The sequence below is a fragment of the Schizosaccharomyces japonicus genome (assembly GCF_000149845.2).
Source record: "Schizosaccharomyces japonicus yFS275 unplaced genomic scaffold supercont5.1, whole genome shotgun sequence".
In the NCBI taxonomy this organism is placed as follows: domain Eukaryota; kingdom Fungi; phylum Ascomycota; class Schizosaccharomycetes; order Schizosaccharomycetales; family Schizosaccharomycetaceae; genus Schizosaccharomyces; species Schizosaccharomyces japonicus.
In genome coordinates, this window is record NW_011627860.1 from 2,662,143 (window position 1) to 2,688,969 (window position 26,827).

Consider the following 26,827-nt stretch of genomic DNA (forward strand, 5'->3'; position numbering starts at 1 on the left):
ACACTCGACAACTGGGGACAGCCGCAGAAATAGAAGCATCTGCGATATACATAAATCCCGTTTGCTTTTGTCTGCATCAGGAGCTTCGCAAGCCGTGTACAAGCACCCGAATACGTAATAAAATTAACTCTGAGATTGCGCTAGAACCGACTTTATTAGCATTTGCGACTTCCTTCGATGACGTGTTATATGAAGACTTTAGACGTGCTGCAGAGAGTTGCACATCAGAAGTCTTAGCTTCGCGAAATGCCGGCGTCCCGAAACCCTTCTAGCTCTATTTATTCGTTCGGTTAATGAACAAGGTGTGAAAAGTGTCCCATTTCCCGCGATCTTTACGCACTTTGATTCGACAAGCGCCCAACATCTCGTTTAGCTCGTTTATAAATGGGGTGAATATGCGCATGCTAAACAAGGCCTGGCCTCGGCAAGTGGTAATTAGAAGAAATGTGATTCGCTAGCAAAATTATCGGGGTACATTATCTCGGGTCTGATAATTATTATCGGGACTTATCCTCCAATCATGGGTGAACTGGTGTGCTTTCGAATTAGGAAATGACGTAGATATCGTTTTAGACTCTGAAAACGATCCAATCTGTGACATCATTTTCAGAGATATGCGACCCGCCTTCGCGATTTAACCTGCCAACTGCACCCACTGTAAAGGTCCCTTTTTTGATCTGACAGCGTGCTAGTCGTGAATTACACGATTTTTGTACTCAATTTACGCCAATTTCGGCTTTAGTTTCTATATTCTTCGTATTTCGGTGTTGTCATTTCAAATTTCGCCTTTGTAGGTGAAGAATTGTCGATTGTGTTTTTCTCAACTGGAGTACTCCCTAGATCGTCGTAGAAACGTCGTCTCTCGTTCATTGAAAAGCGTCTATTGTTCACGAGTGTTATAAGAGGCTTCTTGCGTTTGTCGAGACTCCGACTGCATTCTACGTGAATAGCCACTGAAATTACATTTTTGGAGGCTATTAAAGGCGGTGAACCGTACACTAGTTTCGTTTCCTGCTTTGTTCCAAGTCCTCAACAACCTTACTACTGGTACAGACTGCATTGAAACATTTCTTCGATACTGGTTGTGAGGTGTGTGTCCTGTTTTCCAAAAGCTTCTTGCTGTATTCGTTGAGGTACTATTTTTTTGCAAGACATTTGGAAAGTGTACGATTTGAGACGTTTCTTTTAACTAGAAATTCCGTCTTCTCTCTTTATTCCAATTGTTAATTCGTTGGAGCATTAGACTGTACGAGTCTCTGTATTATATCATCTCGTTTGTTTTCATCAACGAGAAAACACCATCTGTTACTTCGTTACTCTTCAATTTATACATACACAGTGTTTGTTATGGCGAATTCAGGCTCGCTAGAACCACAAGTTTGTGCTAACTGCAAGTCGCAAATCACTGCTCAATGGCGTCGTGGACCAGACAATTCTATCCTGTGTAACGCATGTGGTCTCTATTTCAAAACTCGTGACGCGCCTCGCCCTGTGCGGCAATCAGACGCTTCTGAGATGAATAAAGTTGCTGCTGAGATTTCGAGCAAAGGTACCTGCCCTGGTGATGGTCACTGTGACGGTACCGGCGGCACGAAAGCTTGCCAGGGTTGTCCGACATTAAACAACCGATTGAAATACTACAACAAGAACATGAAGCGTTGCGGCGGTTCGAAGGAGAATCCCGACGTCAGCGGATTTGTTTCAGCTAGGGAACCGTCCCCTAAACGGTCTTACTCTGAGGCTTCACAAGGATCTACGTCTGCATCTGACGACGCTCACCCGTTAACGCCAAAGACAAAAATGGAGCCAAATTCTAACGGAGATGGCACCAAATATCCCGTTAAAACAACCACTGTCCTCAATCATGAAGTCGCTGGTACTTACTGCCAAAACTGTGGAACGACGACTACTCCTCTGTGGCGGAGGGATGAATCCGGTAATCCGATCTGCAATGCTTGTGGTTTATATTATAAGATCCATGGCGTGCATCGTCCTGTCACGATGAAAAAGGCTGTTATCAAGCGTAGGAAACGTATGGTTCCTAATACGAAGGCCCAATACGTCGGTCAGCCGACATATCCGACGAACGGAATGCATGCGAACACGCCTCAAGGATTGCTTAGGCCTATGTACGATGGCCCCGTCAGCGGAGAGGCCGTGAATGGTGCAAGACAGTCGTTACCAACTCCTTCTCCACAACACCAGCAGTCAGTTTCTTTGGAAAGAGCCGAAGACGCAAGTCCAAAGTCTGTTGTGAACGCATCATTGGATGACGTTTCAAACGATAAGAATCTGCATGCGGAAGAGCGTCCCCAAACTTCTCCGCTAATGACTCTTTCCCATCTGGCAGCCGGTGATCCTTTAAAGGCGGGCAACGATGGCAATCGTCCTTCCAAGGGTGGTAATGTTTATTGCCATTTACCGCCCATCATACCCGTTGGAGAGTCTGTATTCCTTCCACCTCGCGACTCTTCTAAGCTCCCTCATGTGGATGGCATTCGATCTATCTTAAACAACTCTCACGAGTTTGGATCTACCCCATTAAATAGCAACACTCCAGCTCCGGCGGCTCCTGGTGCATCACCAAATAGTGAGCAAAGACCACGTGCCAATTCCAATTCGCTACCCGGACCACCAACTCCATCCTCACAGTCTATGGCATCAGCTACGCTGCCGCCACCCACGGCTTCCCTTTTCCCTAGATACTACTCGTCATTGCCTGTTACATTCCCTCCAGAAATCCTTTCTCTACCTCCTGCAGACCAAAGACAATATGCTACAGGCATTATTGCGCAACTGCGATCACGTTACGATATGGTGCTCCAGCAACTTGATGAAATAAACTATTCGATTTATCGCATTGAGTCGTGGCTAAATGCAACTTCGTCAATACAGAACACCGTATGAGATGTTTTCTCTCTCTTTGGTTACCAAGGCACGACTCGCAGATTTGCGCTTTGGTTTCCAATATGTGAAGTTTCTACTACTCTGCATATATGAATGACCTTGTGTGCAAGTACGCCATGATGAGTTTGCATCCTACGCTGCACAAATAATGTGGGATAGGTTTTATTACGTTTTTGTTTCTTTTCAGTTTTTTCTCGGGTTGTGTGAACATGTGTCTACGGTAAAAGTTAACGATTTTTTTTCAGTATAATATTCTTGTCGCAGTGATTACGGTCAGGGCTTCTTCCGAAGCCGACTCGCACTCGCTTTCATTCTTCTTTTCTACCGGTTTGAAGCCCCTCTTTTATCGTGCTTAGGACGGTTCTTTGCTTTTCGTGGGCGCATCGATGATAAATGCCGATTGCAGCATTAATTTTTGCCTCTGTCTTTTTCCTTAATGTTTAGGTTTTTCTTAGTTTTCTTATTTATAACATAGCGTTCGCTGTGTACCGGATTATTTGTTTTATCTTAATAAACTTCTATTCCATGAGTAAATCGATCGTCTTCGCAGTTAAGCAGTACAACTATATCGAAAGATATACAGCTCACATAAACGGCGTATAATGTTTATAATGGTATGGTCAAGAACGTAATGGCATGAATATAATCTTGTTGCTACTTTCATAAACGGCTCATAAGAAAGTAAAATATAAAATGGGAAGAACATTGATGACTAGAGGTGCAATTGTATTTACCAATACGGTGAATGTATTTATACCACATTTAAGGAACTTTACTCCCAGTCATCATCTTCGTCATCGTCATTCTCGTTCTGCTTATGCTCGGCAGCTTTGCCCTTTACAGGTTTCTCTGGTTTTGAGTCCGCAGATTGAGCGTCAGCTTTCTTCTCTGTAGTACCCTTTACGTCTTTCTCTTCAGCGGCAGTTTCGTCACCGGTGCCACTTTTCTTCTTATCAGTAGTCGATTTTTGTAATTCATTCTTATCACCAGTCTCGGTCTCTGGTTCATCGTCCCAATTAAAGATTTCATCTTCTTCGACACGTTTCGTATCGGCAGAGAGACTCCGTGCTGCTTCATGGCGATTGCAATCCTCCTCTATGCGTGTTTTGTGGAAGAAGTAACGAGCCCAAAAGGAAGAATAATCAACTGTTTCCGGAACGAGGGATTCCATAGACTTACGTAAACCAGGATACTGTTGTAGGAGACTAGCAATTTCATCCGTCTTTTCTTCTACCGAAAAGTCTTTTATCCAAGTAGTAAACTCGGTATTGTCAGTCATACCATCTTTAAGTAATTCTGTGTTATTTGCAACAGAGTCCAGAAGACGTTCTCTACGAGTCGTACTAATAACATGTTAGTAAGTAATGAAAGAGAGATCCAAAGTTGTGTTAAACCAAGGAATAGAGAATTACATACTAAATGCTGACAGCAGGTGAACTGCCACGAGTTTCGTTTTCAGGAGATACTTTGATAGCACGGTCAAGAAGATTACTCATCTTGGCGCCCAGATTTGTCCAATACTGACCGGCCTTGTTTTCCATAGAACGAAGGTTTTCCAATGGCTTTTGACTACTTTCACTTATTTGTTTCTTCCAATTGGCCACCTCGGCCGATGCTTTCGTTGTAGCCGTGTTCAAGTCTTTACGAGTTTCCTCCCATATATGTTCACTCTGTACGGTAACCCAAGTTAGCGAAAAACGTGAACGAACTTTGAACTGAGTTTGTTGCAATTATTATCAAGAATGAGACGTACCTTCTTCATAAAGCTGTTCCAAAAAGTTCCGAACTTTCCATCTGTAATTGTCTACGATATGATTAGTCAGAGTCCATTAATATATTAAACTTACGTTTAACGCCGATTGAACCTCTTTTTTAAGCTCTTCTCCACCACTTTCGGAAGTAGTAGGTTCTGTCGTTTCGTTAATTGCTCCAGGTCCTATAAATTCATAAAGATCCATTATTGTTAAAATGTTCAGGTAGAGGCCAAGTACGAAACACCCGATCAGCCGCTATATTTCTCTACACCATAAGGTGTCCGACCCGTACTTCCTCTATCTCAATGACGATGGCACTAGACATTCCCTAACGAAACCGAATACACAAACTCAGCACTAAGATAATGAAAATGATGTATTACAATAAAAAGAATGCGTGCCTGCTTCAGTAAAACATGCACTACTAGAATGAGTTATTTATAATATGAACAATACACACGGTGGAACACGGAACGTTCGCATCGACATCGTTAACAGCATTATACTCTTAAGCTGACCAAACGCGGAAAGGTCGAATTGCTGATCTGGCAGCTTAGAGCTCATCTTCATCATCGTAGTCGGGTTCGTCTTCATAAGAACCGCCGGCTTGCTCGTACAACTTGTTGGTAATGGGGTGAACGATAGAATCAAGTTGCTCACGCTTCTCCTCAATCTCCTCCTTGGTGGCAGAATCGCCTTCAGACTCAAGCCACTCAATAACTTCAGAGACAGCGTCAATAACAGCCTCCTTGTCTTCTTCCTCGACCTTGGAGCCCAATTGGCTATCATCAGTAAATTGGTTCTTAACAGAGTAAGCGTAGTTCTCCAAGACGTTACGAGCCTCAATGCGCTCCTTGATCACACGGTCCTCCTCGGCGTACTCCTCGGCCTCCTTGACCATACGCTCGATTTCCTCCTCGGAAAGACGGCCCTTGTCGTTCTTGATGACAAGCTTTTCGGCCTTGCCATTACCAGACTTGTCGACAGCAGAAACGGTCAAGACACCATTGGCATCGACCTCGAAAGTAACCTCAATTTGGGGAACACCACGAGGTGCGGGAGGAATGCCACGAAGATCGAACTTTCCAAGAAGGTTGTTGTCCTTGGTAAGGGAACGCTCACCTTCATATACTTGGATACGGACAGTGTTTTGGTTGTCGACAGCGGTGGAGAAGATTTGAGACTTACGAGTGGGAATAGCAGTGTTGCGGCCAATCAACTTGGTCATAACACCGCCAGTAGTCTCAATACCCAAAGTCAAGGGGATAACATCCAAAAGAACGATGTCATCACTACCCTCGGCACCAGACAAAACACCACCTTGAACGGCAGCACCATAAGCAACGGCTTCATCAGGGTTAATACCCTTAGAAGCCTTCTTTCCATCAAAGAACTTCTCGAGAAGCTCTTGAACCTTAGGGATACGAGTAGAACCACCAACAAGGACAATGTCGTCAACTTCAGACTTGCTCAAACCAGAGTCCTTCAACACTTGCTCAACAGGCTTGAGGGTACGCTTGAAAAGCTCCATGTTCAATTCCTCGAACTTGGCACGAGTCAAAGTCTCGGAAAAGTCCTCACCATCGTGGAAAGCCTCGATTTCAATCTTAGTGGACATTTGAGAAGAAAGGGTACGCTTGGCGTTCTCGACGGCACGCTTAAGCTTACCCATGGCCTTCTTGTCCTTGGAAACATCAGTGTTGTGCTTGCGGTTGTATTGTCTGACAAAGTATTGAATAACACGGTTGTCAAAGTCTTCACCACCCAAGTGAGTGTCACCGGAAGTGGCCAAGACCTCAAAAACACCGTTGTCGAGAGAAAGAAGAGAGACATCGAAAGTACCACCACCCAAGTCGTACACAATGATATGCTTCTCGTCTTGGGTCTTGTCAAGACCATAGGCGATGGCGGCGGCAGTAGGCTCGTTAACAATACGGATAACATTCAAACCGGCGATGGTACCGGCATCCTTGGTAGCCTGACGCTGGGCGTCGTTGAAGTAAGCAGGGACAGTAACAACGGCATGAGTGACCTTTTCACCCAAGTAGCTCTCGGCAGTCTCCTTCATCTTGGAAAGGATCATGGCCGAGATTTCCTCAGGAGTGAACACCTTCTTGCCCTTGCCAGTGTCGATCTCAACGGCAGGTTTGTCCGAACGGTCAACAACATGGAAGGGGAAGTGCTTCAAGTCCTTCTTCAATTCCTTGTCGCTGAATCTCCGGCCAATAAGACGCTTGGCATCAAACACAGTGTTCTCGGGGTTCTGGGGAGCTTGGTTCTTGGCAGCTTCACCGACAAGACGCTCTTCAGGAGAGAATGAAACATAGGAGGGAGTAATACGGTTTCCTTGGTCGTTGGCGATGATTTCGACACGACCGTTTTTCATGACACCAACGCAAGAATACGTGGTACCCAAATCGATACCGATAACAGTACCGTAATTTTCAGTGCTGTTGCTTTCCTTACCGGCAAAAGCCAGAGGAAGCGTGAAAAGGGCCAGCAAGTAACCAATGATCGACAATAACTGAAATCTCTTCATGATTTGAAGTAATTGTGTGTGTTTTTTTTTCTAAAAAGTCTAGTTGGGAACTTTTTATCTACCAGTCTCGAGGAGAACAGTAAACGTGTTCCGAAAGCCCAAACTCGCACAATTCAAGCGATTAATGAATTGCTTATCCGGTTTGTGAGATTAGTTGGGAGAGAAGGGTGGTTGGGAGTTGGCAGGTTTGTGGACCGTTTAAATCGGCGACCCTACCCCATAAATATGTGGGGAACAGTCACAGTTGGCTCGGTTAAGGTTCTTCTAGAAGGTACCAGAATGGGGGGTAAGCCGATTCATGGGGGAGTTGTGGAACAAAGCGATGCTTAAGATGCCGATCAATGTGGGGTAGTCGGCGTTTCGTAGGGCCCGTGTTACAATGGGAAACCGGAGATCTGAGAAAGGAGCGGCGGGATGGGAAAAATTGGAAATTCAGAAAGGCGCGCTGATCGAGGGGTTTCGGAAAACCTCATTATGATTGGTTGGAGTACTCTATTACGCGGTTATGTCAATTGAGCCGGATGACGCATAGTGTCGCTCAAATAGTTTAAAGTTTAAAGTGAGTTAAATTTGCGATGAGAGAAGAGAGAAAGGGTCATGACAGGAAAAAGCTTGACAAAGTTTTGATAGGAATTCGAGCCTGGAAAGGAGTGGAAATGAAGTAGGATTGAGAAAAGAGTCTTTTGTATTCGATGTGTCGTAGCGAACTTGGGGAAGACTTTTCTGGTGGCCCCATTCACTCGTTTAGTGGTATTGCTTTGTACTTTTTCGTGTGACATAAGCATGACTCTGGTAATCACATGATCGAGCTTAAATTAAGCGAGACACGTTTCAGTTCCTCACATCGTCACTTTTTCCATTGTTTTCCTGACCTCCCAGTGCATTCCAGTCTGTTTGCGGCGGAGTTATGCTTTATTCTACACAAAATTCCAAGTCACATCTGTCTATCTCAAGTCGGTATATCCCCTGCATTCATTGCCACAGTTTTAGTTGACGAAAACATGACGAAACGAGCGGCGCAATCCAACGGAAAAAATTAGCAACAGCTTTCCAGTATGTTGTCTTGGATTACAAGCACGTGAACAACAAAAACAATTCCATATCGCGGCGCATTGCTATTCTACGACTTGAGACTTTTATTCTTGTCGTCTACCCCTCACCGCTTTCACTATTTACACCAGTGGTCGCAACTCCACCATTTAGTAATTACATAAGTATGATGTAAGTGTGCGGGACACTTATATGACGTTATCGAATTCTGCGGGGTTCCTGGGGAATAACCATCGGACGTCATTGCCCAGCACTTATATAAGCACGCTGCAGAACACATTCAGCATCATCTCACAAAAGAAACAAAACATCAACTCGTAAGCAGTAGTGTGTTTATTTACTGTTCACAAAATATAACTGTTATCAGACAGCCGATTTGTTGTAACGGACTCGCCTTGGTAACGAATTTCTTGTCCTAAGAAGAAATCACATAAGTATCATCAAAATGCCATACATGCCTCAAGTTAAGCACGGCGAAGTGATTCGCGACGACCGTCATTCCCACACCGGTCTTAAGATTTCGGACCGGGCCGACACTCGTGGATGGGGAGACGTAAAGCACGAACGCGAGTTTGAAGAGCTCGCCGAACGGGATGCAGAAACAGACCAAAGACGCGACACCGAAGAAGTGCAAAAGGAACCTGAACTCCTTCCTCCTCAGTAGACTACTCGCCGAAACGCGTCGCGTTTCGCATAAATGGTCCCTCACTAATGACGACACTAGCGACGCTCGTGGGGGCAATTCATGCTTCTATGGGCGTCTCTACAAGCATCGCCACGATCAGTGGCGCAAGCATTTGTAATAACGAATAATGATTTTGCATCTGACGGTATGGTGTGGGGGTTGAGCTGCTTGAGCGGTTGCGTTTGGTGTTATAGAGGTGGTAATTGATGAACGTGGGGGCGAATGCACATAGTAGTAGTATTACGAAACTCTCCTCCTTTGTTTGCCCTGTTCTCCACCCCATATGACCCCATGTGACCACAGTTGCTCCGTAATCTATCTCGCTTATACCCCACAGTTTCTCACACTTTCTTACGTATAATATTCATCAAGTCATAACTTTAGTACATTCAAATTCGGTTAATGGAGCGCTTTAATCTAAGCGAGACGCCGTAGTGCCCTACTTTTGAAACCATTTACGCCAAGTCTCGGAAATAGGATTCGGCACTGTTTGGTCCTCGTAATCGTCATATGCAGAATCTTTGGCGTCAAAAGAGTGCCGGCGATGGAATACCCGGAACGGGTTAACGAAACCGGCCGACGACGAGTCGTGAGTGATCGGATTGTTTGTCGAGGCAGTCGATACTGTCCGGTTTAAGGTGCTCCGCTTAGACGAGGATGAAGCTGAAGTGTGGTTCTCTTGTGTTTGATGCTGCATTTGATCCTTCGGAGCGTCCTTCCGACGAAGAGGCGATGCACACTGGTTACGCCAGCCCTGGCTGAATTCGTGCTCGTCCCTAGAAATCGAAGAAGTCTTGGTGCTACGCGATGATGCAGATGATTTACCAATGTCCGAGTCGGTCATGTTGCGACAATCGGTATGAATAGCACGTGGTCAAATTAGTTTGCACTCACAGGTATTCAAGTTGTTGTTGTTTCTCAGTAAATTTAATTCCTGAAGTTGGTCAGTAGGCTATGCAACTAATATAGTATGCAATTACTTCGTTATATCATTTCAATTGCCACTGACTTAATTATTATGAATCCCCACAGCCATGCATTCCATCCACAGCGACGGCAACTGATGTCACTTGTCGCCGCTGCATTGGAGACGATGTAGTGGATGGTCTAGTGTTTAGTGAGGGTGAGCACGGTGTGCCGAAACCCGTTTAGCGTTGTAAAGTAGTGTCTAACGTACGCATCGTTATGTTATGTTGCAGTGTACTATATACTTTAAAGTGTTTTTAGTGCAGTTCGATACACTATATACCGTGGTTTAGCGACAATTCTCATCTTACATAACGCGTAACGCAACACTATGCTAGCCGTGCCGCACACTCCGTTTATTGTACTGCCTCCTCCCACAACTCGCCACACTTTTGCCGCGCATTACCGCGTCTTTCATCTGCAACTGCCGTGTTTGATAGATAACACACGGCAGTTTCTCCCGCTTTCCTCCGCTCCTTCCCCCACCCCTGCAGTCACCGTCTGTCCCGCTTTGGTCTTCCAAATCCAGTCGATCCACCACCGTTCTCTGGAAAGCGCAGCTGAATGAACTTTTATAATTTCTCTCGTTCTAAGGGCGGCTACGCGCCGATCTCTCCAGAATTTCGTTCTGAGAGCCGCAATCGCAGTCGTAAGAATGTTCGCTTTTCCAGTGAAGTTCAAACGTACTCGGACGACGGCGAAGACAGCGACAGCGACTCTCCAAAGTTCGTTCATCGCGATCCTCGTCGGCGTGTGGATCCGATCAAACACATGCTGATGATGAAACGTCTTCATAATGTTTCCCGTCGTTCCCGGCAGTTCTTCCTTCTCACCTTGTTCATTTTTCTCGCTGCTTTCGCCTTTTTCATTCTCATTTCCTCTTCTCGTTAGACTGTGTGGCATTTGTTATAGTCGCCAATGGCTCTACAGATCTTCCTGGCGCTGGTATAACGCCATGCCAGAGCTAGAACGACTTTAAAAGAAAAAGCTTTTTGCCCCGCGTATTGTGCTTTTCCATCATCACCAACATATAGACGAGGCTTTTTGACGCACCCCCACGTTGGGGTTCCCGGGGTACTTTAACTACTATTGTAGTGGGGTACGCGGTTACCCCCACTCACCGCCGTTCTTGGTAAAACAAACTTTTGTCCTCGGAGATATTGCACAGCCCTGGTAGCCAAAATATAAGACTATCTCCTCAGCTACTCCGCACGTCGAAGGACATCAGTGTCGCGCTTTCAATCCTTACTTGCTCAGTATTTAAGTTATACCGTCCCGTACCATTCTAATACGAAGCAAACATTCATTTCCTTCACTAATCTACCTTCAGAAAACCAAGGACCACATCCGCAAATGCTCACGGCCCACCCACACGAGCTGTCGTCAAACCTTCGCAAAACTTTGAACCTCCCAGATTTTCTCTCTGTATGTAGAAAACAGTAAACGCACGCGCGCGCCAAACCAAAGGTGCAGCATCGTATAACTTAATCTAAAAATATACCCAAGAACCAACAATCCAACAAAAGAGAGAAATGAAAACCAGATTTAAATCCCCATAGATACAATATGAAGCACCATTCCATAGCTTCAGTCATAAACTCCTTGCCCTGCAACATGCAAATTAGTAATGGGCATGCAGAACCAGAGTTACAAAAAATGATGCATCATAAAACTTTGCCGAATCGTCGTAACTGTCAGTGTCGTCGTACGCCACTGCACTCAGCCAAACAACGGAATGAGAAACCAAGCCAGAGTCTGGCATAAGCTGCGCGTGTACCTCTCCCAGAAAGGAAAGAATCAAACACCAGACGAAGAATACCTTGTCGCCGGCGACGACAGATCCTTCCCGTCCGGCTAAAACAACGTGTTATAGGCTAACAGTCATCCACTGACGCGTCAAAGTCTGAAACATCAGTCCACGGGATAACCGCAAGCCCGAAAGGAATTAAAAAAATTGAAGAGGGCGAGGAAAAAGGCATCGCAATTTCGTCGCAAGCAAGCTAGAGTTGAATGCAAGCAAAAAACATAAAGAAGCACACATTGAGAAAGCAACTTACCACCAGCTTTGACCGCCACCGCTGTTGTAGCTCGCACCACCATGGTGACGAGCAGGTTCAGCGTAGCTGCTGGTGTAGCTACTGTTTCCACCGTAGGAGGGAACGCTGTTGTTGCTGCGGCGGAAATCACGGCCACCATAACTTCCACCACCGCGGCCACCACGACCATAACGGCCACGGCCGCCATTACCGAAGCTGCTTTCACGAGCCATGGCAACCAAGAAACTAGGACACTCCTGGTTGGCCTCTTGAAGAAGCTCGATCAACTCCTTAGCGATACCCTTGTTGTTGCGGTTGAAGAAAGCAACAGCCTGACCGGTGTTACCAGCACGACCAGTACGACCAATACGATGAACGTAGTCATCAATGTCAGTAGGAAGATCATAGTTAATGACATGGGTAACGTTGGGAATATCCAAACCACGACTGGCGACGGCAGTAGCAACCATGATGGAAGAGCGACCACTACGGAAGAGCTCAAGAGCACGCTCACGCTCACGTTGCGTGCGGTCACCATGAATGCTAGTGGCGGGGAAACTAGAATTCAACAGGAAGTCCGTAAGGGCGTCAGCCATACGCTTCGTTTCCACAAAGATAAGAGTCAAACCCTCAGGAGGAAGGGTGTGAAGGATATCGAGAAGGTAACTACGCTTCTCTTGGTCCTCGACGAAAACGACCTTTTGGGTAATGTTTTCGGAGGTGGAACCAACACGACCAACACTCAAGAAAACGTAGTCCTTCAAGAAATCGCGGGCAAGAACTTGAATATCGCGAGGGAAGGTAGCGGAGAACATGAGAGTTTGGCGCTCCTCAACACCGGGCATATCAGCTCCCTCGACGATGTGACGAATTTGGGGTTCGAAACCCATATCCAACATACGATCGGCCTCATCCAAAACCAAGAACTTGATGTTAGCCAATGAAATGCGACCACGGTCAATCAAATCGACCAAACGACCTGGAGTAGCAGAAAGCAAATCGCAGCCTTGATCAATTTGGCGGATTTGGGCACGGATGTCAGCACCACCGTAAACAGCACAAGGGCGGACCCAAGAACGGTAACAGAACTTTCTCGATTCCTCATGGGTCTGGCAAACCAGCTCACGAGTAGGGGCAAGAATAAGGGTGGTAGGGTAAGCCTTACGAGAACGGTAGCCAAGTGCAGAATCCTCATCATGGGGGATGGGAGCGGGACCTTGGTCGAATGCCTGAGAAAGGATAGGGAAGAGGAAACCTGCCGTCTTACCAGAACCAGTTTGAGCACAAGCCATAAGGTCACGACCAGAAGTAACAATAGGAACAGAGTACTTTTGGACAGGGGTAGGTTGAACATAACCAGAGAGTTTAATGTTCGTCAAAAGATGGGGGTTCAAAGGAGGGTTGGTGAACTCGTTCACAGCCTCGATCTCAGCACCAGTAACCTCGACAGGAATGTTGTCATACTTCTCGAAGTTGATACCAGTCGTTTGCTTGGGCACCTCAGCAGAACCGAAGAGTTGACGCTCAAGCATGGCATTGGGGGCGCCGAGAACGTGTTGACCGTTCTTCCACTGACCGAAACCACGGTTGTTGCGGAAGTTTTGGCCGTTGCCAGGACCGTAAGAAGAGCTACGGCCATAGCTAGGGCGACCCGACCAATCTCCACCATTACCACCGCGGGAAAACTCACGGCGTTGATAGCCACCTCCGTAGCCGCTGTGGGGAGACTGCAAGCGAGGGGAAGATGCCGCAGATGAACGAGCACTGCGAGAATCCTCACGCTTCTCACGAGCAAAAGGGGGGATGTATTTTTTGGGCTTGTTGTCCAGGCTGCTCTTAGCCAATTTTTCAGTTACAGAACCAACTGAATCTACTTGTTGTTGTACATTGTCACTCATAATCTTTTTCTTTTTTTTTTGGAAAAGTGTTTGGTAGTGGAAAGGTTGTAAGGGACCGCGATCCCACCTTATTATATTGTGGGACTGTTCTTTTTTGCCTCTCGCTGAAAATTATAAATGCGATACTAGCTTTTAAATGTATCAAAATGCTTTATAGATTTAATGGGAATACGTGGTATAATGTATGCTGTATTTTATTTATCTATTGTTTTGCTGTATCTGTTTGCCTCTAACGCAACTTTCTTAAAGGCTACTGCCAATGAAAAGAAAACAATATAGTCATAGCTTTATACACTAAAGTTTCTTGCTTACGATAACAAGACTCAAATAAACCATGATATCGTTCGTGTTTTTGTTTTTAAATTGCCGCAGATTTTTTTCCCTCAATGGAGATTTTCAACTCAAATGTTTGCGCCGCACAAGACCCTTATTAACCAATCATAAAACCTATTAAGGGAAGTGTTAAGCAAGCCTCGTAACCTGACTGGTGAAAGTGATCTAAGCAATAAGAAAGCTCGTTAACGGAGGCGATGACGCAAGTGTTTACGTCTCTTGAGGTTAACTTAATTTTGCTGCGAGGCGCCCAGCCAACTTACCTTTTCCATAACACATTTGCGTTTTAGGAAGCACTGGGAATTATAACAACCGTGGTTATTTCACTGTAAACAACCGCTTCTCTGTGTTATTTTGACGGAAATTGCGTATCAATAGATGAATTGTGACTAAGATATCCCTAATACGTCGCATTCGAGATACACGCATATTTTTGTATTCCTTCATTTAAAAAGCCAAACGGTTATCATTTTGTTGCTCAAGCGTTTCAAAAACTGTTGAGGGTGTTCGTTCTATTATTTTAATTTCAGGATGGGTTTCTTCACATTACTTTCTTATGCTGGTACAGCTTTAGGTTTTGTCAGTTTGACTATCAGCATTGCTTGCGCTCTATATTATCTTTCAGAACTTGTAGAAGAGCATACTCAGTTCGCGAAAAGAATTTTGGAAAGGATGATATATATAGTGATGGCGATCATTGTACTGTTAGTCATCTTTGACGGGTTTCCTAAACTGCTGTCGTGCTTCTCTTTATTTAGCTTGTTTGTGTACAAATCGAATTTGGACACATACCCTGTATTCAGGTTCACAAGACCGAAATTTCTGTTGGCTTCTGTACTTGTCCTTTTGAATCATTGGTTTTGGTATAGGTTTTTCCAAGAACACCAGTTCAATCGTGGTAATACTGGAAACACCTACGATCTGTTCTCCCTGAACAATACATCACGAGCAAGTTTCTCGGAGATAGCCTCGTTTATGGGAATCTGCGTTTGGGCTATTCCTATGGGCTTTTTCGTTTCTTTCACTGCAGCAGACATGGATCTTCCAACCGCTTCTTCGCCATCTATCAATGGTGCGACTTCATTTTCCTCGCCTTCACAATCGAAACGACATAATCTTGTGCGTAAAATTTACAGTTCTACTGGGGACTTCATTCACCGTCTTCTTATCGTTTTGGGCTTTGACGATCGGAATCGCTCAAGTCGTCCATCCTATGTCTAATTTGTTCGCTAACTCTAACATTACAAACTTGGGACAGAGATGACACACCTCTTTGGATAATGAATTGTATATTAATTTGGGATACAGGTTAAGAATTAGTCGAAACATACGGGGGATTGATTAGCAGGATGTGTGTTTGAGTGGGACCTGGTAGTGTAATTAAGGTATATGAATGATAAAGGCTAAACAATTAAAAGATAAATGAAACAACTATGAAACAAATAAGAGAAACACAACAAAGGGAAGAGCGTGAAAATGTTGAGAGATGTGCGGAGGATTGTTGGCTGTCCTGACTGACGACGTCAGTTGCCAAGCTATAAGATGGAAGGGAGCTAGGCGTGATAATGGCAGATGATGAGAAAATCCATGTGGGATAAGTTGGAGCCGCCGTCTCTACTGATTGCGACGAGGAAGCAGTTCGCGTATATGCTGAGATAATTTGGTGATGCAAAGAGGAGTATGGTGATGTGTAAGCAGGTGAAACGGAATGAGGAATTTCTGAAGGAGAGATTTCAATAAGGTTGGAAGAATCATTGTTTGACACTTGAGCAAGACCGGCTAGATTTAGATCAAGGTGAATGACAGTATACACCACGCGCATAAACGCTTGACCAAATATGATATCGTCTTCAGATACTCCTATACCAAGAACACAAATGTCTTCTAGTTCGGCAATAATTAGATCAGGCAAGTATATGTCCACGGTATCCCCGCTGGGGAATAGAAAAGTTAAGCTCACTGAATCAACCACCTTGGAACAGGGGATGGTAAAATAATCTGTGTATGCAGATGCACCTAGCAAGTCAACAATAGCGTAAACAAGCGGAGATGGTAATGAAATATAGGTAGATCTTGTAGAAAATACACCCACAAAGTTGTTTTTAACGCAATAGCTATACGTAAGATTGTTGAAAGCAACTCCTTGGACGGCAATCTGGTACCCACCAGCTAATTTTTCTGCATTGGTATTCGAAATAAGAGGAACGACCGTCAAATTCCCTTCAAACTTGGCTGTATCGACGGCACCCAAGAGCACTGTACCATTTCCCGTAGAATCGAAATACAAACTAAATGCATGAGCTTGTAGCAGCTTGACTTTTACGAGCTGTTCAAGCAACGAAGGAGGTTGAAAGGAATCATACCAAACGAGATTGTTAAACGTCTTGTCTATAGAGAGAACCGTGCCTGGAGGGCCTAGACCTAGAACACCTTTGTAAGGATATAACCCACTGGGGATACTCTCTTTTAAAACAAGACCAAAACGAAAGTTTACGAGATTCCGAACATAATTAAACTCAAGTGTGTCTTCAATATTTACGCCAGTCACGAGAACATTATCTGACGAATAGTAGAGGAGGAAGGTACTTGGCTTCTGTAAAAGTGTAAAGCCAGTAGAGTTTGCATGATAACAAGGATCGGTAGTGGACGAGCACATGAGCGCTCGAAGTTCTTCCGTGGACCATTGAGATTCAGGTGGCTCCCAGAAAGTTTCCGTTGGATTAAATGCTATCACCCGGTCGTAGGTGAGCCATGAATAAGGACTCTCTAAGTCAACGATAACGGTGTATGGTTTTCCAGGAGCTCCAAGAGTAACTGTTGTAACATAATGTGTATATTGTTCAATCCTTAGTGCCAAAGCAGCGACATTACTAGAGATAAAACGCTTTGATTTTTTTGCCGAATGGATAGGTTGAGAGTCGGCAGGGCTTGGCAGCGAAGTGAAAGAGAAAGAGTATATATTGTCACCAACCTTAGTAAGTGCAACGCACTGTTCCAGTACTCCAAAGAAGAGCAAAAGGAGCGTGAGCAAGACCATACAATGATATGTGGGCTTTTTTAAGTGCAGATAGTAATATCACGGAAAGAAAAGGTGAAAGTAAAATTAACTAATGAATGCAGTTCACAAGAAAAATAAATAACCGGACATTAGATTGTTTTGCCAAACAAAAACACCCGGATTATTTATTAAAAATGGAATCCAATGGACAGACGTTTTTCCTTTTTTGTTTTTTTTTTTTGGTTAAGTTATTTGCAACCAAAAGCCTGAATTCGTTTAAGTAGAAGGCAAGCAGTACAGTTCCTAGGGATCAGAAAAAAAACATTTCATGTGCAAAAAAAAGAACGAAGTAACTGGAATTCTTCAAAAGCAGTTAGATATTCGAAAAGGTTGTTGAAAAGACGTTAAATATCGTTTTCGTTTTCTTGCTGTGGTGTCAAAGTGTATCAATTTGTTTCTGGGAGAGGGCTACACCACCTTTGAAAAACATTTTCAAAAAAACGTTACACAGGCTACGTAGACGGTTGTAACCTCTCGTAGTTCTTTACAGCTGACTTCCAGTCCAAACTATGTCATGGGAACGGTAAGTTTGTGTGTATTTCGGTCCATCTGACAATATCTTAGGAAAACCAATTTGATTCAAATGAAAACGGAGTGAACATCGATGAAACGGCTGTAACCATTCATACATTTTTGGAAAAGACCGGTTTAGATGAAAAACCAATTTTAGAGAATGAATCGGATCACGAAAAAATCGATAGTTCTCTTCAGCAGCTTAAGCGATACAAAGAGCAACTACTCAAGCGTCTTTGGCTGCTGACAAAATTTCAGGATCTAAATGCTCTTTTTTCTGGCGAGGACACATTCTCGGAAGCACAATTGAAAGACTGGACTTCATTTGTCGCGAATAACGTAAAAGGAAAGTTTCAGCCGGAGACACTTAACGAAATTGAACAAGAGCCAGCGCTGTCAACTCCTCAATTGGATGCGCTTGTGAAGAGGCAAGAAGAAGATATTGCTTCGACCGAACAAATTCCGGAAGCTGTTGAGCAAAAAGTTTCGGAGACCCACGAAGCATCCGCTGAATCGAAGGAAACGACTGCTCCTGAATTAATGGCTGTATCTGAAGTTGTACCTGAAACAATCCCCACAGAATCCGCCGATGAATCAGTAACAGCTCCGCAGCCTCAGATTGTTGAACCCAAGCTTCCAGAAGTGAAGGAGATTTCCGAGCAAACCTCAATCGTCATTGAAGGAAAAGCAAGTGAAGAAATGCGGGACACCTCTGTGTCTAGTAATTTGGAATCACCGAAGACTGCTCATCTTTCCCCTTCTCCTGTTTTGCCTGTTGAGCCTGAGCCAGAAGCTCTCCCTAAAGAGGCATCACTCATTATTGATGATACTGCTCATTCCCCCACCGTTACTGAAACGGAAATTTCTCAGAAACCAGCAGCTAAGGAGGAAGTGGTAGCTATAACGGAAACAGTTGAAAAGGCTTCCGCGGAACCCCAACCAGAAACTGTTGCTTCTACCTCAGTACCTATTTCACCGAAGCATGTAACTTCTGAATCAGAGCAGGAATCTGTGAAGAAAGAAGCATCGCCTCAAGGAGATTTTTTCCCGCCTCTTACTTTAAAAACGGAGGAGTCGACAGAAGGAACTGTGTATACTGCCCCAGCCGTTGTTAAGATTGATGCAGTTCACTCGCCGCCATCAACACAACCTCTCGATATTCCGCAAGAACAGCCTACCGAAATAAGTGCTGCAGTGGAGGTTGAGAAAGAAAAGGTCACAGAGACTGTTCAAGCAACTGTAGAACCAGAACCAGAACCGGAGTCAAGTATGCCTGTAGAACCCGTTACTGAGGAACAGTTGTCGGTACCAGAAACGCAGGTAGAAGAAACTCTTCGCCAGTTACCTCCTAGCGAACTTGATCTCAGAGTCACGCTTCCTTCAACGTTAATCGCACCGGAACCCGTCATTAATAGAACTCGAGACGGCTCGGTTGAATCATGGCTATTACGAACAGAAATGCAACCACTGCAGCCATTAGTTGAACTCGCACACAAATGTGTTCGAACTGAGCAGTGGATGCACGTCAACAAAGAAAATATTCTTCGGCATGTGCTCTTAAGAGTCAAAGCGTTGAAGGATAAACAGCAATGGTCGTTTTGTCAGCCAATACGAGCGAAATCTCTTCCTCGTAAAAAGTCACATCATGATTTTTTATTGGAAGAGATGCAATGGCTCTCCATGGATTTTTCACAAGAGCGACAGTGGAAAATGGTAATGGCAAAACGGCTTGCCTATTGGGTCTTGGATTATCATAATGCTGAAGATAAAAAATCACTATGTGTAAAGCGGAACTCACCAGCTTCTGCTTCCCTCAGTGAACCGTCAACTAGTAAGTCATTAGACACATCTAGTGAGGCTATTACGGCTGAACCTGACATCGCTGGCGATGCGGTACGGCTTTTTGAGGCGGCATCCTCAGATGAACCTTTGGTTACCATTTCAAACCCTCAAATCATGTTTGCTCTAAATTCAGTTCCTTTATACGCTCCCCCAGATCCCTCTAATGATTCCTACATTAATACCGTCGACCAGTTTCCCTTCGTACCCCTCTCTCGCTTTTCCCTGGCAAAAACAAAACTAAAGTCGGAATGCAATTTGTTGCCTAGAAAACGGTCCCAGCATTTGCCTGAACTTCATTCGAAACAATTTCGAGGAGAAGTTATTGAGTCTGAAGAGTTCAACGAACATAGGAGGAAGCGAATACATTTTATTCTTACCATTAGGCCGCCATGCCCTCCTTTCAAACGTGACTCGTCGGAAGCCTCGTGGAGCCCGGAGGAGGACGAATTGTTGCTTTCCTTACTAAACCGTTATTCTTATAACTGGGACTTTGTGTCTCGATTGCTTACGCCAAGTGGTTTATATATTACGGCTAAAGAGCGGCGGACAGCGTGGAGCTGCTTTGAGCGTTGGGTTCAGATTGATCCTCAAGCTGCAAACGCACAGCTCGTTGGCACCTATGCTCGCTTGGCTCAACAGCGTCTTGATGAATTGACATCATCCAATACAAACAGTGAACGACATATAAACAACGCAATAAAGGATTACCTCTCTGCCAACACAAAGGCATCGTCTTTGCTTTTGCCTTCGGTTTCGAGAAATTATCAACAGTCATTAATCTTTGACGCAATGAGAAAAGTTATAAAAAAACGAGAGTTAGCAAAAAAGGCAGCATTGTCAAGAAAAGTTATATCTCGGCCAAAGGCAAACACTGAAAATCCACCACCAGTACCTTCTCCTTTGGAGTTGTCAAGGCTTAAGTCTGAACGTGAAGCACAATTACAGCAAGTGCAGGCACAACGAAATGCTGCTTTGCTAATGCAGTACCATGCTCAAGGTCGGACTCCTCATCGTGGAATGAGTTCTCCAACTGTTCCATTGTCTCGGCAGCAAATGCAACAGTTCTCATCTTTGCAGTCATCCGGCGGTGTTCCAAGACAAAAAAATATTATGTCTGACGTTCCTTAGGAATCAATCAATCTAACTTTATTGATATAAAACACGTTGAGCAAGAGCAGAAAAGAAATTTTTTAATGATGATGGAGTAACTTCAGATGCAGGCTTATATTGTTTGACGAACTCAGAACAACTTAAATGTTTATATCTATTCGTATTTTGTGCCTCAGCGATTATCTGCTTTCTGCACGTGCTATTCCATTACGATGCTAATTGTATTTGGTTCTTTTCAGACTTTTCTCATACAATCACACTGTAAAATACTATAATAATCTGATTACTCGTACATTCTCGTGGCTATTCGTAATGTAGTTTCTTTACCATTTGGGAAAGGAATGTTTTTGATCAACCTGTTTTTTTAAGTATACTTAAAAATGGAAATGTGATTCTTTCTAATAACATGGCTGCAGATCTCGGTGCGCAAGTTATAAACGTTGAGTACCGGCGTGTTATTCTGTTTAGTTTTTTTGCGGTCTTTGCGTTTGTCCTTGTCCTCTGTCCGTGAACTGGGAGTCTTGTGGTATGTTAGTCAGCCTACTAAAAGAAGAACATGATTGCACTACTAATGGATTAGAGACTTACCCAGCACTATGCCGCAAACCTTTGTAGCTACGGATTTGTACATATCTTGCGATATTCTTTTGAACATCACGTTTTAAATCACTTTCTAAAGTCATCCCGTTCAAGATTTGTGAAAGCCTTGTTAATTGTGTTTCAGTTAAATCTTGTATTTTTAGGGTATCGTGGAAAGATAACCGAGCACAGATTGCTTCTGCTGTAATGCGACCGATTCCATAGAAAGATGTCAGCGCATATTTAACGGGTTTGTGGTCTGGGAGTGAGACCCCCAAGAGAAAAACCATCTCGAAACCCAAAAGATTATTTCTAACTCAAGTCGTTACGACTGCTCTTGACTGAATTTATCATAACGGCTCCATGGTGTAGTACATTTGGTGTAGCATTCTTAGATAAGAGTGTCATCTAAGCGAAGCTTTAATTTCTCTGAAATGCTGAAAGAACAATGAATAAACGGTTTCGAGGACAAAGAATACTATGGCGGCTAAAATGAACGCAAAAAGGCTATTTTTTTTGTACTGCGTATACCCGACTGATATTGATTTTCCCAAAACAACCAGCCTGTGCCGGTTATGGATGCTTAATGCACTGCAGATCAGCAAAACAATGAAGCGCAAAATATTCTGATTCGTTAAGATAGTATTATACTCCCATTGTTCTCCGCATTAAGATATTTAATCAACCAATAATCGTCAGAACCGAAAAAATGTATCGAACCCTGTCGCTCATCCTGAATATTGGCTTATATTTACTACGTATCAACCAATGATTGCAAGGTATCAAACGGATGAAAGCGTTTAACCGAAACGAAAGAGCAAGCATTCGGCTTCAAATTTGGCAAACTTGCTGTTTGGGCACATCTATGCTTGTAGTAATGTGTGAATATGCTAGTAAACACGAGGGATACAAAGAATCGTAAACACAGTTATGGATTCTATAAATACTGGTTCAATTTCGCTCTTATTCATCAGGAAATCAAGCATTCTTTCCATCTCACTTCCACTTCACCAGTCTTTCTTCGCTTTCTTTAAGTGTTCCAATTCAATTCAATTTTCAAGATGAAGTTCTCTGCTATTTTCATTCTTTCTCTTTTCGCTTCTGCCTTTGCTGCTCCAGTTCCTAGTTCTGATGCCGTTGAAGCTGCTGCTCCTATTATTCCTGAACTTCTTTCTACTGAACAAGTTGTCTTGGAAGGTCGTGTTAGTGACCGCGTTAAGCAGATGTTGTCGCACTGGTGGAACTTCCGTAACCCTGACACTGCCAATTTGAAGCGTTCTGAGCCTGAGCGCCGTGTTAGCGACCGTGTTAAGCAAATGCTTTCTCACTGGTGGAATTTCCGTAACCCTGACACTGCCAACTTGAAGCGTTCTGAGCCTGAGCGCCGTGTCAGCGACCGCGTCAAGCAGATGTTGTCGCACTGGTGGAACTTCCGTAACCCTGACACTGCCAATTTGAAGCGTTCTGAGCCTGAGCGCCGTGTTAGCGACCGCGTTAAGCAAATGCTTTCTCACTGGTGGAATTTCCGTAATCCTGACACTGCCAACTTGAAGAAGCGTGCCTTGACTGATGCTCAAGAAGAAGAGGCTGAGTCTGAAATGGATCTTCTTTCCTACCTCCTTTATTCGAATGATACGAGTATCGCTGCCTCTGGTCTCAATGCAACTGAGATGGTTGAGACAATTCTTAAAGACTACGAGTAAGAATACTTACTTGGTAGCGTTACTTTCGGGTGCATGTACTAGTACATTCACAATAACTTGCATAATCCGATACCTTTTGATGTTTTGGAACACATTTTCAGATGATTTTCTTGCTCTACATGTGTGTACACACTCAACGTCATGTTTAATGTATTATCTAAAACAAATTAATAATTTTAGTTAAGCAATTCTGCAAAAATAATTATGGCCATATATTAACTCATGGAATGCACATTGAAGTAATTTCTTATTATGCGAGAGGGGTTGTTGCTGTTTAAGAAAATGATCAAGAGTTCACTTAATATACAATGGGTTAGCCTATAATATTCTGTTCACCTATGCCTGTAGAGACTGATAAACTGGACTGCTCCGTCACTTATATAGAAGTATGCTAAGTTTGAGATGCTCTTAAAGTAATTAAGTTTAGTGCCTTAACAACGAATCAATAAAAAATTAAAGGGCTATTTAATGTAGGGACAGGACCATTAGTATTGACCAGAAAAGGTTCTGTCAATTTGATTTAATGGTTTATCAAAATGAAGTGCGTACAATGATAACAGGTCTAAAGAGAAAGAATTCCTTAAGTGATAATTATATTTTGATAATAAAAACATATTTTTATTTTTTTTATTTTCTTTTGTTGCTTTCCGTATAAGGACATTTCGGTGTAGAAGTTTTATTGTTTATTATTTTCCCATTTTTCTTCCGTTTCCTATCATTTAGCTATCGTTTTGCAGCGTACTATACACTAAATCTTGCTTTATATAAGCAAATATATATATATACGAATTTCATCAATCTCTTTTTATTCTGAGATTCTAATTCCAATTTTTCAACGTATTCGTTTTAATATACAACTTATTTCTACGGTTAAAATCCAAAAATAAGCAGTATCAATATTCTCTTTCTAATTATTCTATACAATTTGCTTCTAGAAACTGTAATCACCTGTTACTTAATAGCCATGTTTTCTGTTCAACACTAATATTCTCGGTGAGAGAGAATAGCATGTTCTGTGGAATCTAGCGTTTTCCGATGTACTGTTTTTGAAAGCACTTAATTGGTTGTAATTGATTCTTTTCAGTATTTGATTGATTGCGAAAAACTCTTAAATTGATATACTAATTATCAGTGTATTCGTTAACCACGAACTATAGTATGGCGCTTTTATTTTTCTTTACTTGGACTTTTCAATTTCAATTACTGAGAAATATTACTGTAACTATGAACTTCAAATCAAACTTACCAAACAACAAAAAATTTAAACTTTAAACTGTATTGTACAAGTTGTTGATTTTGTCAAGCACCGCCATATTTCAACAATTAACGAGAAATTGTAATGAATAGGTTACTTACATAGAGCCCTAAGTTACTCAGAAAAACAAAACCAATATCAAAATAGCACTAACGCAGTCGTCTTGGCTATGAATAGATAGGCTTCCTCAATGTAATGTTCACCATTTCTAATTACAGAAACAAATTAAAACAAAAAAGAAGAACAGCAGAAACAGATATAAAAATATAATGCACAAAGTTTGTTCTCGAAGCAGACGAGCTCACCACTTTATCAACCGTCCGGGTATCGTTCGTAAAGTCGACATCCACGTTATAATCACTATTATTTGCATACAATGGCCGCGTTAGAACACAATATTCGCCTGCTCCACCAGCCAAGATAAAATAAAGAAAGTTGTCGGTGCTGTTTCTTGGTCTGAAAGATCCCGTATACACGGTTTTACCATTTTCGTTATTAACAATAAACCCAGTTTCATTACCCAATGAAAAATCGATCATTCCGGGACCATAGACAAGATAAGAAAATGAAGCGGTTTTTAAAGGATCGATCTCCAAAACTATCATTCCTATGACACTTTCTTTCGTGGGTTTTACATAGTCACAATTCATTTTAACACCATCTGTTCCATCGGCTGCAGCCTTATGGAAGAATTGCAGAAGCAACAAGAGATTAATGTTCAGAAAGTTCAGCTTCATTGCAATGTCCAATTGTTAGAATTCGATGAGGATGTCTATATAACGAATACAACCAAAGTATTTATACAAGCGCTACTAATCTTCGACAACGACAAGCAGATGCTACACGTGCCATGAGACGAGCACATGGACTTCATGTGATTGACTATTCACTCTCACGCTTCTCATAGCGGAAAAACTATCTTCCAATAGAAACAATTCTGAAAAAAACTTCTAGGTTTGCGAAAAAAATAGCCCTAAATGATGTTGAATACATATTAACAGTAGCATGTGATGTGGGAAAACCGAATCAGTGAGGCGAATCGGCGCAATTGTATTTCTCCATTACTGCTAACTCCGGAAATACGCGAAGTTACAGCGTAGCAAAGCCTTGGGAAAATACATACTGTAGGCCCCTTGATTGGAAACCTTTGGTAATAAGGTTTCGCTTTTATTAAAATCAAGTGCGGTGAGTCACAATTGCGCTCTTGTTGTAAAGCTATTTCAAAGATTATATTTTTGATATAGTAGTTTACCCGAGTCAATTCAGCCAAACGAAGAAAACCACACTGATATTATAGTTGTTTTCAGATTCGTCTAAATCAATGTTAAAAAATGCACCCCTCGGTTGATTAAGCTTGCAAGGGTTCGTAACGGTGGCTTTGTAAGATACAATCCTTAAGGGTCCACTGATATTATAGTGATTAAACAGCCACGACTTAAAAAGTAAAACCACAACCGCCGGAATAATTGTGCATTCTTTGTTTACCAACTTATAAAGGAACCCGACCTTGTAGATAAAGGTTCCTCATCGAGCAAGAAGTTGATGTCAAAGAAGTTTCACTAACTAAGAGAAATATAGTCATCTAAGATTAGTAATTAAGCAGTTACCTATCTATTCTGTACTCTCCCTTTATGTTTTAATATTAGAAGGCAATGCTGTTTCATTAACGTTTGTGCAGTATAGAACCAAAGTGCAAACATTCATAAACATGTCCTTTCTTTTAATAGATTTCCAAATACAGATTAGTATTAAACTCTTAGTTGCATCAATGCTTGACCAAAATGTTTAAGAATAGCTTATTTGTCAATGACAATTCGCCTCTTAAACATTATAGTAAAAAACGTTTGTACCATTTTTACATATTACATGTTAGCAAATGTTTGTTATAATTAATACAAAAAAAAAGAAGGAAAAAAAAAAAAAAAAAAAACAATGTGCCTGTCCGCATTAGCCTAATTAAGCAATAATATAATGATGGTTACGCTAGACTTTGATTTACTGAAATAGGAAACACAACTTGTAAAAGAAAAGAAAAAAACATATGTCTTTAAATCAGCTTTAAAACAAGATTAATGTTAAAGGGGCAAAATAACCGTAATGGACACACAAAGAAATTTAGATCGATGTCTTTCGTTTATCAATAGGACTTTTTAAAATGTATTCAGGATCTTAAGCAAGGATGGTGTACTATTTTGATTCTTCTATGTGCGAATAATAATAATACCTTACCGTCGATCAACGATTATAACGACTACATAGCTGTTGCAACAACACTAGATCCCTAAAACTTGTATGCTAGAGGCTTAACACTAGGCTTTTCAATACAAAACAGCCATTGGTCCGGAGTAGTCTAACGTTACAGTTTAGAGCTGTACATTCTTTCATGACTGTGAATATTGATTTAGCCGACTTTAGTCCACGTCACCCCGGATTCTCTGTTGACTAACTTGTTTAGTTAACCTAACTAAAAAATTATCGCATATGCAACATTTGATGAATGTTAGCCAAATTTGCAATTTTTGTCAAGGTTGCGGCACATATTCAGATTCAAATGTTATACCGTTTCTCGTATGGTACTACAACAAATCATGTGCATTTT

At 42.6% G+C, this 26,827-nt stretch overlaps 13 protein-coding genes across 13 annotated transcripts; 6 read left to right on the forward strand and 7 right to left on the reverse strand.

Annotated features, from left to right (window-relative positions):
• Window positions 1-618: 618 nt before the first annotated feature.
• On the forward strand, window positions 619-3,488 carry SJAG_00792 (iron-sensing transcription factor Fep1). The gene has a single exon (XM_002172023.2). The coding sequence runs from the start codon at window positions 1,348-1,350 to the stop codon at window positions 2,905-2,907; it is 1,560 nt and encodes a 519-aa protein (XP_002172059.1). The 5' UTR covers window positions 619-1,347; the 3' UTR covers window positions 2,908-3,488.
• SJAG_00791 (hypothetical protein) lies at window positions 2,866-4,915 on the reverse strand. Its single transcript, XM_002172022.2, has 4 exons — window positions 4,755-4,915; window positions 4,661-4,711; window positions 4,324-4,577; window positions 2,866-4,250 (listed from the first exon to the last, which is right to left on the reverse strand). Exons 1-4 carry the CDS (start codon window positions 4,863-4,865, stop codon window positions 3,680-3,682), a joined length of 987 nt encoding a protein of 328 aa, XP_002172058.2. The 5' UTR covers window positions 4,866-4,915; the 3' UTR covers window positions 2,866-3,679.
• Window positions 4,916-4,970: 55 nt separating this feature from the next.
• On the reverse strand, window positions 4,971-7,373 carry SJAG_00790 (heat shock protein BiP). Its single transcript, XM_002172021.2, has one exon. It carries the CDS (start codon window positions 7,198-7,200, stop codon window positions 5,215-5,217), a length of 1,986 nt encoding a protein of 661 aa, XP_002172057.1. The 5' UTR covers window positions 7,201-7,373; the 3' UTR covers window positions 4,971-5,214.
• A 1,072-nt stretch (window positions 7,374-8,445) lies between these two features.
• Window positions 8,446-9,083, forward strand: SJAG_00789 (hypothetical protein). Its single transcript, XM_002172020.2, has one exon. The coding sequence runs from the start codon at window positions 8,696-8,698 to the stop codon at window positions 8,912-8,914; it is 219 nt and encodes a 72-aa protein (XP_002172056.1). The 5' UTR covers window positions 8,446-8,695; the 3' UTR covers window positions 8,915-9,083.
• A 189-nt stretch (window positions 9,084-9,272) lies between these two features.
• On the reverse strand, window positions 9,273-9,918 carry SJAG_00788 (hypothetical protein). Its single transcript, XM_002172019.2, has one exon. The coding sequence runs from the start codon at window positions 9,777-9,779 to the stop codon at window positions 9,375-9,377; it is 405 nt and encodes a 134-aa protein (XP_002172055.1). The 5' UTR covers window positions 9,780-9,918; the 3' UTR covers window positions 9,273-9,374.
• Window positions 9,919-10,219: 301 nt separating this feature from the next.
• On the forward strand, window positions 10,220-11,543 carry SJAG_00787 (hypothetical protein). Its single transcript, XM_002172018.2, has one exon. It carries the CDS (start codon window positions 10,466-10,468, stop codon window positions 10,790-10,792), a length of 327 nt encoding a protein of 108 aa, XP_002172054.1. The 5' UTR covers window positions 10,220-10,465; the 3' UTR covers window positions 10,793-11,543.
• Window positions 11,185-13,868, reverse strand: SJAG_00786 (ATP-dependent RNA helicase Sum3). The gene has a single exon (XM_002172017.2). The coding sequence runs from the start codon at window positions 13,833-13,835 to the stop codon at window positions 11,955-11,957; it is 1,881 nt and encodes a 626-aa protein (XP_002172053.1). The 5' UTR covers window positions 13,836-13,868; the 3' UTR covers window positions 11,185-11,954.
• A 533-nt stretch (window positions 13,869-14,401) lies between these two features.
• SJAG_00785 (Sed5 Vesicle protein Svp26) lies at window positions 14,402-15,550 on the forward strand. Its single transcript, XM_002172016.2, has one exon. It carries the CDS (start codon window positions 14,700-14,702, stop codon window positions 15,387-15,389), a length of 690 nt encoding a protein of 229 aa, XP_002172052.1. The 5' UTR covers window positions 14,402-14,699; the 3' UTR covers window positions 15,390-15,550.
• Window positions 15,440-17,593, reverse strand: SJAG_00784 (aspartic protease Yps1). Its single transcript, XM_002172015.2, has one exon. The coding sequence runs from the start codon at window positions 17,203-17,205 to the stop codon at window positions 15,580-15,582; it is 1,626 nt and encodes a 541-aa protein (XP_002172051.1). The 5' UTR covers window positions 17,206-17,593; the 3' UTR covers window positions 15,440-15,579.
• SJAG_00783 (NuA4 histone acetyltransferase complex subunit Vid21) lies at window positions 17,033-20,995 on the forward strand. Its single transcript, XM_002172014.2, has 3 exons — window positions 17,033-17,238; window positions 17,289-17,749; window positions 17,791-20,995. Exons 2-3 carry the CDS (start codon window positions 17,741-17,743, stop codon window positions 20,707-20,709), a joined length of 2,928 nt encoding a protein of 975 aa, XP_002172050.1. The 5' UTR covers window positions 17,033-17,238; window positions 17,289-17,740; the 3' UTR covers window positions 20,710-20,995.
• SJAG_00782 (ribosomal protein subunit S37) lies at window positions 19,652-21,878 on the reverse strand. The gene is made up of 2 exons (XM_002172013.2): window positions 21,280-21,878; window positions 19,652-21,211 (listed from the first exon to the last, which is right to left on the reverse strand). Exons 1-2 carry the CDS (start codon window positions 21,558-21,560, stop codon window positions 21,043-21,045), a joined length of 450 nt encoding a protein of 149 aa, XP_002172049.2. The 5' UTR covers window positions 21,561-21,878; the 3' UTR covers window positions 19,652-21,042.
• A 453-nt stretch (window positions 21,879-22,331) lies between these two features.
• On the forward strand, window positions 22,332-22,973 carry SJAG_00781 (P-factor pheromone Map2; the record flags this gene model as incomplete). The annotated part of the gene is made up of 1 exon (XM_002172012.1): window positions 22,332-22,973. The coding sequence occupies one exon, from the start codon at window positions 22,332-22,334 to the stop codon at window positions 22,971-22,973; it is 642 nt and encodes a 213-aa protein (XP_002172048.1).
• A 1,054-nt stretch (window positions 22,974-24,027) lies between these two features.
• SJAG_00780 (hypothetical protein) lies at window positions 24,028-25,028 on the reverse strand. Its single transcript, XM_002172011.2, has one exon. The coding sequence runs from the start codon at window positions 24,963-24,965 to the stop codon at window positions 24,441-24,443; it is 525 nt and encodes a 174-aa protein (XP_002172047.2). The 5' UTR covers window positions 24,966-25,028; the 3' UTR covers window positions 24,028-24,440.
• Window positions 25,029-26,827: the final 1,799 nt, after the last annotated feature.

Bases quoted from the DNA above. Each gene is read 5' to 3' on its own strand.
- SJAG_00792 (XM_002172023.2), top strand. From the start codon at position 1,348: ATGGCGAATTCAGGCTCGCTAGAACCACAAGTTTGTGCTAACTGCAAG.
- SJAG_00791 (XM_002172022.2), bottom strand. From the start codon at position 4,865: ATGGATCTTTATGAATTTATAGGACCTGGAGCAATTAACGAAACGACA. The intron at 4,712-4,754 runs GTAAGTTTAATA...ATCATATCGTAG, and splicing joins AGGTTCAATCGGCGTTAAAC to ACAATTACAGATGGAAAGTT. The intron at 4,251-4,323 runs GTATGTAATTCT...ACATGTTATTAG, and splicing joins TCACCTGCTGTCAGCATTTA to TACGACTCGTAGAGAACGTC.
- SJAG_00790 (XM_002172021.2), bottom strand. From the start codon at position 7,200: ATGAAGAGATTTCAGTTATTGTCGATCATTGGTTACTTGCTGGCCCTT.
- SJAG_00789 (XM_002172020.2), top strand. From the start codon at position 8,696: ATGCCATACATGCCTCAAGTTAAGCACGGCGAAGTGATTCGCGACGAC.
- SJAG_00788 (XM_002172019.2), bottom strand. From the start codon at position 9,779: ATGACCGACTCGGACATTGGTAAATCATCTGCATCATCGCGTAGCACC.
- SJAG_00787 (XM_002172018.2), top strand. From the start codon at position 10,466: ATGAACTTTTATAATTTCTCTCGTTCTAAGGGCGGCTACGCGCCGATC.
- SJAG_00786 (XM_002172017.2), bottom strand. From the start codon at position 13,835: ATGAGTGACAATGTACAACAACAAGTAGATTCAGTTGGTTCTGTAACT.
- SJAG_00785 (XM_002172016.2), top strand. From the start codon at position 14,700: ATGGGTTTCTTCACATTACTTTCTTATGCTGGTACAGCTTTAGGTTTT.
- SJAG_00784 (XM_002172015.2), bottom strand. From the start codon at position 17,205: ATGGTCTTGCTCACGCTCCTTTTGCTCTTCTTTGGAGTACTGGAACAG.
- SJAG_00782 (XM_002172013.2), bottom strand. From the start codon at position 21,560: ATGGTTTTTCTCTTGGGGGTCTCACTCCCAGACCACAAACCCGTTAAA. The intron at 21,212-21,279 runs GTAAGTCTCTAA...ACATACCACAAG, and splicing joins GGTTTGCGGCATAGTGCTGG to ACTCCCAGTTCACGGACAGA.
- SJAG_00780 (XM_002172011.2), bottom strand. From the start codon at position 24,965: ATGAAGCTGAACTTTCTGAACATTAATCTCTTGTTGCTTCTGCAATTC.